Consider the following 13,027-nt stretch of genomic DNA (forward strand, 5'->3'; position numbering starts at 1 on the left):
CCACAGTTAAATGTGAACAGCTGGACTTAACATGTACTCTATGTAATTAAACAGCAATACATTTTCCATAATATATGACAAGCCATACGAAAATGCAAGAAAGTGAAATTATTTCAAAAAGCTTATTTGCTTACTAAAGATTGGTTGAAATTAATAAGCTCAGATTTTAAAAGGTGGGATGTCTAAAGACAACCTTTAATCTAACAATATATTAAAATATATTTATAAGTGTAATCAAATACCATACTCTGTCTTCACTTATAACCTAAACTCCCTGTATTCACAATCCAATTCAACAAACATTTGCTAACCTCCAAACCCAAACAAAGAAGCTTTTATTTTGTTCACTCTCTCAGTTCCCAGGTATATATCATTTTAATTTTTCCTTTTTAATCACCCTACTTTTTCCACCCACAGAACATTGATGAACTGGTAACACACTTGGTGATTACAAATCTACATTATCTGATTTTCCTGATCCTTAATTATTCTCAGCATTCTCAAATTAGCTTTGTTAAGCTCTTACACATCCCTTCAGTGGCTTTTATCAAGTTTCTTTTCTAATCTCATTTCCACATTCTATAGAAAACATTGTTTCAGTACCAAGGCTCTCTACCTGACTTCTGTATAGGAATTAATGATTACTGACTGTTGAGAAACAATGATAAAACACAGTATAACCATTCAGCAATACTGTCACTCACACTAGACTTAATTTATTGAAGAGAAAACTAAAATGCAGAGAAAATGTGTCCAGTAAATTTCTAGAATTTCTATTCCTCTTTTTAAAGTAATCTCTTTGAAGAAATCTCAGCCTCATATGGCTACTTTAAGTAATGAATGAAGCATCTAGTTTTGAAAAACGGAAAGGCCAATTTGGAAGCACAGGGAGGCAAATTTTCTCCACCAATAGTACATAATGTGGAAGAAGATCCAAACATTCAACTATAGCCTTTTAAAGCATAGAAAAGACTCCACTTGAATCAAAGATGGCTTTCCCCCTTAGTTGCATATAGTCTTTGATGAATGGGATTTATAAGAAAATACATTAACATTTACAATACTCCTCCAGCTGAACTCATAATTGCACCACGTCTACTACCTGTCTCTTAACTGATGATATCACATTTTTCCATTATCAGGATATTGGTCAGGAATTTCATGCAATACAAATTATGAAAGGTGGATTCTACTGGCCTCTTAAAATCTAGATAAAGTCCCATGAAAATCCACAGAAGAACAAAGCTCTCCTTAAGATTTCAATATTTCCCCAGACTGTACTATTTCTTCCTTAAATACTCTTTACTCCATATCTTATTTATCCAGAAATAAAACCAGCTCTGACTATATTTCCTCAACAAAACTAAACTAAACCAAATATTTAGAGAATTTGTAAGTTTAATAGATTTCATCAAACACTGGGGTTATCCTAAAGAGATGTTGTATCACATATAGCACAGCACACTTGAAATTCATAAATAGGGCTTTCTTAAATGTCCTCAATCCAATGCCTAGGATCAATGGTTTCTCCTTACTCTGTACACACTTCTCCAATTTTTTCCTGGCTCCTCTTGCTTCTTGTCTGCCCCTTGTTTTCTCTACCTTTCCTTTCTCCTGGATAGCTCCACAACTCCAAGTTAAAATGCCTCTCCCCCAGGCAGAGCCATTCAACCTTCCTCAGCAGATATTCCCATAATTCTAACCAAAATGATCTAAATCTAACCAAATTGTCAAATTTAGTTAGACAATTCTAACCAAAATGATCAGGAAGGAAGTGTGACAAAAGGGCCTTCCTTTTAGCATAATCAGCCATTCCTCAGTGGCAGTTGTAAACATGGATGGTAGGTTTCTTTAAACTAAGACTTGAAACTTCCTTCTAACAGTCCACTCTAATGCAGGAAAATCCTACCCCACTTTGCTACGATACTGCCACAGTAAAGGCTTTGATTTGGGCCACAAAAGACATCAGAACATGGGTGAGGCAACTAGTTTGATTTCTATAAACTTCCCTCCCCTTTCCTTCATAGAATTCTCCAAAAGGTCCAAATATTGCTCTCATGAGCTAGCATGACAGCCCTTCATTTCTCCCTTGCCTTTCTCCCTTTCTTCCTCTTTCCTTTTTCCCCTTCCTTTTCTCTTTCCTTCTTTCTTTCTTTCTCTTTTCCTTTCCTTTTTCTTCCTTTCTTCTTTCTTTGTTCCTTCCTTCTTTCCTTCCTTCTGTTTTCTTTTTTTCTTTCCTCCTATCTTCTCTACCTGCACTCTCAGCCACCAGCACCCCCATCTTGATATATATGGAAGAAATTGACTAAAGATTTAAAAAAAAAATTTTTTTTCAACAACTTTCTGGTGACAACTACTAAACTAGGCAATTAGTATACGAGAAAAATAGCTTCACCAGCATTTATATAATAAACAGTGTGAAGACCAACACATGCACTTGGGTGTTTTGGTTTTGCTTTGTTTTCTTTTGTTTTTGTCTCAGGGACCGTTTATCTTCTCCTAGCCAACTCTTACTTAACCCTGAACTTCAACATCACTTCCTCAAGGATGCTTGCGCTGATCTTCCAGTACATTGTCTGCAATTAACGTAAGTACTCTGAGTGGAAACCACCTCCCAATCACCTCTGTCACCTCTGATACTTATATATATATATATATTTTTTTGTTACCTCTTTGTGCCTGCCAGTGCTACGAAGCCATATCTTCTGAGTACAGACCTCGTGTCACTTGTACATAAGATACGATCAGTACTCAGTAGATATTATTTAAATGAATAAACAAATGATAAAATATTATCGTAAGGTTTCTTCCAGATAATGTAAATTTTTGCTTTACTTTTTAGAGAAAAATAATACAACAGAATTATGATAGTTCTGACTTTAAGAAGACACAGGAAACATCTCATTCGATAGACTTCAGAACTTCAGAGAAAATAGGGGGTTTATAATCATAAAAAGGAGAGTTCCATTTGTTCTAATGTTAAATACACATTTTTCAAATACCCTATGTTTAATTACCCTGAGGCCAGATTCAAGCTAGCATGAAATAAGCACTACTTAGATGTAGCTGTAGCACATGGATAATTTTCACAATGTTAGGGAATGAAATGAAGTCCAAATCTCAAAAGAAAACCACAAGCTAAGAAAATAATTTTGCAGAGATTTTTTTTTTTGAGTCAGTCTATCAAAATCCATTTGCTATAGGTTTTCAGTTGCTTCATTTCCAGATATTCATCTTTGTTTTCCAGCATTTTCTGCACTTACAGTTTCAGAGAGAATTTATAATCCATCAAGGTAGTATGTGTACTATACCAAATGGCTGTTTTAAAATGTGTTTGGAAAAAATGTATTTATTACAGAAAAGTTCCACATCATTTTGACCCAGATCAAAGGTACATGTTACTGCTGCTTTTAGAACTAGAAGTAAAATTTTGAGTTTCAATTCAAGCAGCTGAGATATCCTAGTCTCTTTAGAATCTGAAGTCCAAACTGAAGCATTAATTCCTTATACAAAACATGCTTTGACAGCTTTTGGACTAATTAGTAATTTGTCCAACTGAGCATGGCCAGACTTCTGGGCCCATGAGAAGCATCCCAGCAGACCTCTTCTAGTCAGGATGCCTCTAGCACGTTGAAAAAATACTCTTAGTAAAATCCTGGGGTTGATGGGCAGGAACCACAATATGGCATGCTACTAAAATCCCTCTTCCCAAATCAAATTATTCAGTTGTAAGTTATATAACACAAGCTAAGTTAAAATGGTTTTACTGAATTTTACCATTATCTGGTTATAAACCTGTTATAACCTGTTATTAGTTATAAACCTGAAACTCCTTCTAAACATAGCAAGTTACTCCTTTTTCTTTGTCCTTATTTGATCCTATGCCTAATGAGAATTAAATTTTTTAAATAATAGATACTGATTGGACTTCATTAAAATGTGGAGTAAAAATGTATCAAAAAACTCTAAAATGCCACACTCTGCATATTAAGTGCAATTTCTGATTTGATGCTAAATTTGATGAGACGAGTACATTATAACCAAAGCCCATACACAACTTTGTAGTTTAACATTAAAATAAGCCCACAGACAAATGAAAAATGGTTAAAACTGTGGACTAAATTTTCCCAGTATAAAAGTTGCAGCTTAGACACTTATTTTTCATTCTCTAAAAGAAAAAAAAAAAAAAAAAAAAACCTTACTATCCAAAAAGGTAAGTCAAAAGATTTATAAAACTCAAATAAGAATACAAGCTTCCTTGTAAATACATGAATTCTTAACCTCCTAAAACATTACTTATTTGATAAATATATCTTCAACAAAGATTAACACATTCTGTGATGCTTATTGTTTTCTCAGTTGCTATCACTTCCTTAAACTTCTTTTACTCCAGAAATGAGCTGATATGCAGGTGTACTGATTAAAGTCTATGTCTTTTGGGGGCACCTGGGTGGCTCAGTGGGTTAATAAAGCCTCTGCCTTCGACTCAGGTCAGAATCCCAGGCTCCTGGGATTGAGCCCCACATCGGGCTATCTGCTTTGCGGGGACCCTGCTTCTTCCTCTCTCTCTCTCTCTGCCTGCCTCTCTGCCTACTTGTAATCTCTGTCTGTCAAGTAGATGGATAAAATCTTTAAAAAAATAATAAAGTCTATGTCTTTTCTAAGAAATAACAAGTGTTGGTGATGATGTGAAGAAAAAAGAACCCTCATGCACTGTCGATGGGAATAAAAATTGGTACAGCTACTGTGGATAGCAGTATAGAGTTTCCTCCAAAAATTGAAAAAAGAAATACAAGTTAATAATTTCACTAATGGACAGTTACCCAAAAGAAATGAAAACACTAACTAAAAAAGATATATGCACTACTGTTTATTGAAGCATTATTTATAACAGACAAGATAAAGAAGCAACCCAAAATGTCCACTGATGAATGGATAAAGAAGATGTGGTATATATACAATAGAATATTACTTAGCCATAAGAAAAAGAATGAGATCTTGCCATATTTGTAACAACATGTATGGCCCCAGAGGGAGTTATGTTAAATGAAATAACTCAGGCAGAGAAAGGCAAATACCGTATAAGGAATCTAAAAAATAAAACAAATACATAAACAAATAAAAGCAGAAAGAGACCCATAAGTCAAAGAGCAAATTAGTGGTTTCCCGATTGGGAGGGAGGGCAAAATGGGTGAAGGAGAGTGGGGGATACAGGCTTCCAGTTATGGAATGACTAAGGGACAGGGATGATAGGCACAGCCTAGAGCATATAGTCAGTGGTACTATAATACCATTGTATGGTGACAGTTGGTAGATACACTTGTGAGCATAGCAAAATGTACAGTTTTGCTGAATCACTGTTTTATACCTGAAACTAATATAATATTGTGTGTCAAGCATATTTTAATTAGGAAGATTTTTTAAGTCTGTCTTTTTTTGTTTAAAAAAGGGTAAGTATTAAACCTATTGAAGTGAAGAATGCAGTGATTTGTTATGTATTATATGTATTAATTCATTATTGTCATTGTTGATAAACTCATTTGAAAAGAGGCAGAATTTCTTGACAGTTGGTATAAATCTATATAAAACATCACTGCCTATATCTATAAGTCCATGAGAATAATAAGAGTTAGTACAATTAAAAAGTTTGTTCCATGCATAACTCTGAAGGAGGATATTATCTTCTCTTCCTGACTTAAAACAGAGCAGTCGATATTCAGAAACTACCCCAAATTCATGCTGCCACAATTGGGCAAAACAGAAATTCAAATCCAAGACATTTGGGTGAAAATTCAGTGCTTTTTTTAAAAGAAATGCTGTCTATTTGATATTCTGTATCTGTGAATCTACCAAAAATTTACCTTCCCTCTACTTAATTCATAAATAAAATAAAATTTAGATAATCATTATAGTTCTGACCAGTCCTTGATCTCATTTTTTTCTCTGTATTCACATTTTTTGCTCAGGTAGAACTGTTTCCCTATGTCTCAGCCAGGTTTTCCATTTATTTTCATTAATGTGGCATTGCTCCAAGCGAATTTAATGGTTGTATGAAGCATTTCTTCTACTCTCCTGCTCTTCAATATTTAGCAAATGCCTGCCATCAGGCATTCTCACCAGAGGTTCACAACCAGGCACATGCCATACTTCAAAGTCTTACTATTGTATCTGTCACATGACATTTGTGTTCACATGACATTTATGTTAAATGAATTATAGAGTGTTGAATACAGCAATAATGATAATAGGTAAAAGCTACTGATGAATACTTTTAATAGCGTAGGTATTTAGTGTCTGCCAAGATTTATGTTTCCTCATCAATTATATTCTGCCGAAAGCTTCTCTGAATCACCCAAGCTCTAGTCCCATCGTCCAGGCATATATGGGTTTATCACATTACATGAAGGACCAGTGTAAGCTAAGCTTAGAGATTTATAATTTCTTAATACATTTTATGAAATTTTATTTTAATTCAGCTTAAGGTGTTTTTATTGCTACTTTAGAGTAGTTTCTTTCTGGATGAAAAAATAAATGTTTTGTACTATTTAATAGCCACCTACTATACACATTACACGTAAAAGCATGATTTTATTTTACTATGAGACATAGATACTGAATTACATCAAATACCTTTATGCACTGATAGATCATACAGTTTCTCCTTGAGCTAATCATATTATAAAGTTATAATAATAGCTTTTCTAATAATGAACCTTCTTTACACTCATGAGATGAAGCCAATTTAAACACGATATATAAATCTAATACACTATTGTGCTAAATTTTGTGTATGTTTGCCTATATACTCATAATAAAAATTGGTATTTCTTCCTTATTACTGTAGCCACTCCTGTTAAATTTTGATATCAGAGTTATACATACATGGCAAATTCACAAACTATTTTTTATTTTCAACACTATAGGAAAATTAAATTGCACAGAAATTACCTTTCCTTGGACATTTGAAGAGAACTTCTAGTGATATCACTTGGGTTATGGGTTTTTAACTTTTGTTCTTTTTTGCTTCAAAAAATACTTTTTGAAGAATGCTTTGCACAATTTCTATTTATACTGTAATAATTTTTTAATTTTTATCTTCTTGAATAAATTCAGTACCACAGTTTTTTAGAAAATTAACCAATAAAATCTAGATTATCAAATTAGCCTCAAGCTATATAAGGTATTCTATCATAATTTATAATCTTCTTAGTTTTTCTGTATCATTTACTGTATTATCTTTCACATTCTTAATAGTATTTTCTTTTATTATGTTTATTATATAGGGCTAGTTGCTTATTTATTTTTAATGATAAAACTAAAAGAGCAACATACATTTATTAGTACTAATTATCATACCATATAATTAAAATTCCTTCAAAACAACTGTGTGAATTTATTCTTTCCTATCAAACTCCATTTGCCTGGGAGTTCCCTAGCACGGAATGCTGGAAACAGATCAAATACTTTCATTATTTGAGTTTCATTTGTTCTTTTTTTTTTTTTTTTTTAAATATTATTTTTTATTTTTTATTTTTTATAAACATATATTTTTATCCCCAGGGGTACAGGTCTGTGAATCACCAGGTTTACACACTTCACAGCACTCACCAAAACACATACCCTCCCCAATGTCCATAATACCACCCCCTTCTCCCAAACCCCCTCCCCCCAGCAACCCTCAGTTTGTTTTGTGAGATTAAGAGTCACTTATGGTTTGTCTCCCTCCCAATTCCATCTTGTTCTTTAATGTGCACACACACCAATCTTGCTTCCAAAAGAAGATATCATTACCTTTTTCCCTCCAGTTTGAAAAGTTTAGGCAGTCTGGGTTTTTTCTGCAGGAATATTTTAGGATATTGCTTTATAAACATAGTGTGAGCGGAGAACACACTGCTAGAACTCCTGTTTTAAAAATATAAAGAGAGAAAAATTAAAATTTAGATATCATCAGATAATAATTTCCGAGAGAAAGATTTTTAACTTCAGACATACAACTATTTACCCTAAAAAGCAAATAAAAAAGTATGAAACCTAAATACTCCATGCTTTAAAATTATCCACTATAAAAATTGTCCATAGTGTGCCTCAGTAAGAAATATTTTATGAACATCAGATTTATGGGAATGTCAATGCCAAAAATTTAATTTTAAGTTGAGCCTTCTTAAAATTTTATTTCTGTAATTGATGAAAGCCTTTACATAAAATATGCCACATAATTAAATTCCTCCAAAATGATTCAAATAGAGTTCACATATACATTACCAAAAAGTATATTTATCTGAATCTTTGTGATGATTTATGAAAATCTCATGCACTGTATTGTTAGGACCGGAATAATGATGTGTTAGAGCAAAAGATCAGAACTTCCCAATCCAGAAGATCACTGGAATCATTGGGATGCTTCTTTTAAGTACAGATTTCTGATCCTTTTCCTGAGGAAACAAGATCTCCAAAGATGGAAGTCAGTGTGGACTTCTCTATTTTAGATATCCTACTCCACAGTGGACCTAAATGGCTCACGTGGTTAAGTGTCTGCCTTCCTCTCAGGTCATGATCCCAGCATCCTGGGATCAAGCCCAGCATCATCTGTCTCCCTGCTCAGTGGGGAGTCAGCTTCTAACTCTTCCTCTGCCTGCCGCTCCCTCTGTTTATGCTCTCTCTTTACCTCTCTTTCTGTCAAATAAATAAATAAATAAATTTCCTTCTCCCGGTGATTCTTAATTGTAGCCAGTTTTGCAACCATGGCAAATACTAAAAATGCCAATAGCAAGATCCACTGGATATAGTAAATTATCACTCAGTGTCACATAATGACTTATATTTCTGGAAAATGTGCTTCATTCCATTTTTAATTGACAACCACCATGAATAGTTGGTCAACTGTTTTTAAATGTTAAGCATTCATCTTAACAGCTTTTTTCAATAATTATCAAAAATGATCACACTTAATATGTCAATGAGTTAAGGAAGCTGAAATGGATGCATTCCTGGAAACCTATAAACTTCTAAAACTGAATCAGGAAGAAATTAACAACCTAAATAGACCAATATCTAGTAACAAGATTGAAGCAGTGATCAAAAACCTCCCAAGAAACAAGAGCCCAGGACCTGATGGATTCCCTGGAGAATTCTATCAAATATTCAAAGAAGAAATAATCCCTATTCTTCTGAAGCTATTTCAAAAAAATAGAAACAGAAGGAAAACTTCCAGACTCTTTTTATGAAGCCAGCATTACCCTGATCCCCAACCCAGGCAAAGATTCCACCAAAAAGGAGAATTTCAGACCAATATCCCTGATGAACATGGATGCCAAGATTCTCAACAAGATCCTAGCTAATAGGATCCAATAGTACATTAAAAAAATTATCCACGGGGCACCTGGGTGGCTCAGCGGGTTAAGCCTCTGCCTTCAGCTCAGGTCATGATCTCAGGGTCCTGAGCCTTGCATCGGCTCTCTGCTCAGCAGGGAGCCTGCTTCCTCCTCTCTCTCTGCCTGCCTCTCTGCCTACTTATGATCTCTGTCTCTCAAATAAATAAATAAAATCTTAAAAAAAAATTATCCACATGATCAGGTGGGATTTATCCATGGGACACAAAGGTGGTTCAACATTCTCAAATCAATCAATGTAACAGAACAAATCAATAAGAGAAGACAGAAGAACCACATGATCCTCTCTATTGATGCAGAAAAAACTTTTGACAAGATACAGCACCCATTCCTGATTAAAATCCTTCAAAGTATAGGGATAGAGGGAACATTCCTCAACTTCATAAAATCTATCTATGAAAAACCCATAGTGAATATCATCCTCAATGGGGAAAAGCTGACAGCCTTCCCTTTGATACCAGGAACACGACAAGGATGTCCACTCTTGCCACTGTTGTTCAACACAGTACTAGAAGTCCTAGCAACAGAAATCAGAAATAAAAGGAAATAAAAAAAGAAATAAAAGGTATTCAAATTGGCAAAGAAGAAGTCAAACTCTCAGTCTTGGCAGATGACATGATACTTTATATGAAAAACCCCAAAGACTCCACCCCCAAACTACTAGAACTATTTAGCAATTCAGTAATGTGGCAGGATACAAAATCAATGTACAGAAATTAGTTGCTTTTTTATACACTAACAATGAAAATATAGAAAGGGAAATTAGAGAATCGATTCCATTTACTATGGCACCAAGAACCATAAGATACCTGGGAATAAACCTCACCAAAGAGTAAAGGATCTATACTCGAGGAACTACAGAACACTCATAAAGGAAATTGAAGATACACAAAAATATGGAAGAGTATTTTATGCTCATGGATCAGAAAATAAACATTGTTAAAATGTCTATACTGCCTAGAGCAATTGATACTTTCAATGCCATCCCAATCAGAATCCCACAGGTATTTTTCAAAGAGCTGGAACAAACAATCCTAAAATTTGTATGGAACCACAAGGTTCTCGAGTTGCTAAGGAAATGTTGAGAAAGAAGAACAAAACTGGGGGCATCATGTTGCCTGATTTTAAGCTTTACTACAAAGCAGTGATCACCAAGACAGCGTGGTACTGGCACAAAAACAGACACATAGACCAGTGGAACAGAGCAGAGAGCCCAGATATGGACCCTCAACTTTATGGTCAAATAATCTTTGAAAAAGCAGGAAAAAAATATACAGTGGAAAAAAGACAGTCTCTTCAATAAATGGTGCTTGGAAAATGGGATAGCAATATGTAGAAGAATGAAACTCAACCATTCTCTTACACCATACATAAAGATAAACATGAAATGGATAAAAGACCTCAACATGAGGCTGGAATCTATCAAAATCAGAGAGGAGAACATAGGCAGCAATCTCTTTGACATCGGCCACAGCAACTTCTTTCTAGATATGTCTCCAAAGGCAAAGGAAAGAAAAGTGAAAATGAACTTTTGGGACTTCATCGAGACCAAATGTTTCTGCACAGCAAAGGAAACAGTCAACAAAACAAAAAGGCAACCCACAGAATGGGAAAAGACATTTGCAAATGACACTATAGACAAAGGGCTGATATCCAAGATTCATAAAGAACCCCTCACACTCAACACACACAAAACAGATAATCATGTCAAAAAATGGGCAGAAGACATGAACAGACACTCCTCCAAAGATGACATAGAAATGGCTAACAGGCACATAAAAAAATGTTCAGCATCATTAGCCATCAGGGAGATTCAAATTAAAACCACATTGAGATACCACCTTACACCAGTTACAATGTCCAAAATTAATAAGACAGTAAATAACAAGTGTTGGAGAGGAGGTGGAGAAAGGGAATCCTCTTACACTGTTGGTGGGAATGCAAGTTGGTGCAGCCACTTTGGAAAACAGTGTGGAGATTCCTTAATAAATTAAAAATAGAGCTTCCCTATGACCCTGCAATTGCACTCCTGGGTATTTACTCCAAAGATACAGATGTAGTGAAAAGAAGGGCCATCTGTACCCCAATGTTCATAGCAGCAATGACCACAGTCGCCAAACTGTGGAAAGAACCAAGATGCCCTTCGACAGACAAGTGGATAAAGAAGATATGGTCCGTATATACAATGGAGTATTATGCCTCCATTAGAAAGGACGAATACCCATCTTTTATATCAACATGGACAAAACTAGAAGAGATTATAAGTCAAGCAGAGGAGTCAATTATCATATGGTTTCTATGGACTCTGAAAAACAATCTGAAGGGTTTGAAGTGGCAGGGGGGTGGGAGGTTGGGGTACCAGGTGGTGGGTATTATAGAGGGCACAGATTGCATGGAACACTGGGTGTGGTGAAAAAATAATGAATACTGTTATGCTGAAAATAAATAAATTAATTAAAAAAAATTATCATATGGTTTCACTTACTTGTGGAGCATAAGGAATAACACGGAGGACATTGGGAGATGGAGAGGAGAAGTAAGTTGGGGGAGACAAATTATGAGAGACTGTGGACTCTGTGAAACAAACAGGGTTTTGGAGGGGAGGAGAGTAGAGGGATGGGTGAGCCTGGTGGTGGGTATTATGGAGGGCACGTATTGCATGGAGCACTGAGTGTGGTGCATAAACAGTGAATTTTGGAACACTGAAAAATAAAATAAAATAAAATGGGGAAAAAATGATAATACTTAAAAATGAACACTGACAAACAACTTAGTCAATATTTGCCACATGGCAATGAATATAAAAATCCTCAAGAAGGCTTTTCTTGTTTCACTGTCAATATAAATAATATCAACACACTATAAAATATTTATAATAGCTTATTTCCTCCTGGCCAAAGTTTCCTAAAACATAATATTAATTCTTTACATAAAACAAATATTCCATACTTTAAGAATGTTATGTAAGTTAATTGATTCACATAATGCAATGTGGATTTGATTTAATATGACATTAGGTATTTTCATGCCTAATCTCACACTACAGAGATACACAGAACAAGAATCCACTCTTTTTTTTTTTTAAACATTTTATTTATTTATTTGTCAGAGAGAGAGTGAGTGAGAGCAAGCACAGGCAGACAGAGTGGAAGGCAGAGTCAGAGGGAGAAGCAGGCTCCCTACAGAGCAAGGAGCCCGATGTGGGACTCGATCCCAGGATGTTGGGATCATGACCTGAGCCGAAGGCAGCTGCTTAACCAACTGAGCCAGCCAGGCGTCCCAAGAATCCACTCTTTAAAAAACAAAACAAAAAAAAAAAAAGTTTTTATCTATTTATTTAAGAGAGAGAGGGACAAGATAGCAAGAGAGAGCAGGAGCAGGGAGGAGGGAGAAGCAGGCTTCGGTTGAACAGGGAGCCTGATGTTGGGCTCGATCCCAGGGCCCTGGGATCATGACCCAAGCCGAAGGCAGACGCTTAACTAACTGAGCCACCCAGGCACCCCTAGAATCCACTCTTTTTAAAATCTAGTCACTGATATCATTAGAAGCTTTTCCAAGATCTTTTTTTTCTCCCCATTTGGAACTAGCATTTTACAATCATCTATTTTACACATCTACTTGTAATATGTCGAGTACTT

General features: G+C 35.2%; 1 protein-coding gene across 1 annotated transcript in view; it reads right to left on the reverse strand.

Moving 5' to 3' along the window:
* Positions 1–13,027, reverse strand: part of CNBD1 (cyclic nucleotide binding domain containing 1) — a 511,440-nt gene that overhangs the window by 463,334 nt on the left and 35,079 nt on the right. Inside the window, exon 3 of the mRNA XM_082722613.1 lies at positions 7,792–7,902. Within this exon, the coding sequence (XP_082578739.1) occupies positions 7,792–7,902 (111 nt within the window). The remainder of the gene's footprint in view (positions 1–7,791; positions 7,903–13,027) is intronic.

The sequence above is a fragment of the Mustela nivalis genome (assembly GCF_964662115.1).
Source record: "Mustela nivalis genome assembly, chromosome: 2".
Taxonomy (NCBI): domain Eukaryota; kingdom Metazoa; phylum Chordata; class Mammalia; order Carnivora; family Mustelidae; genus Mustela; species Mustela nivalis.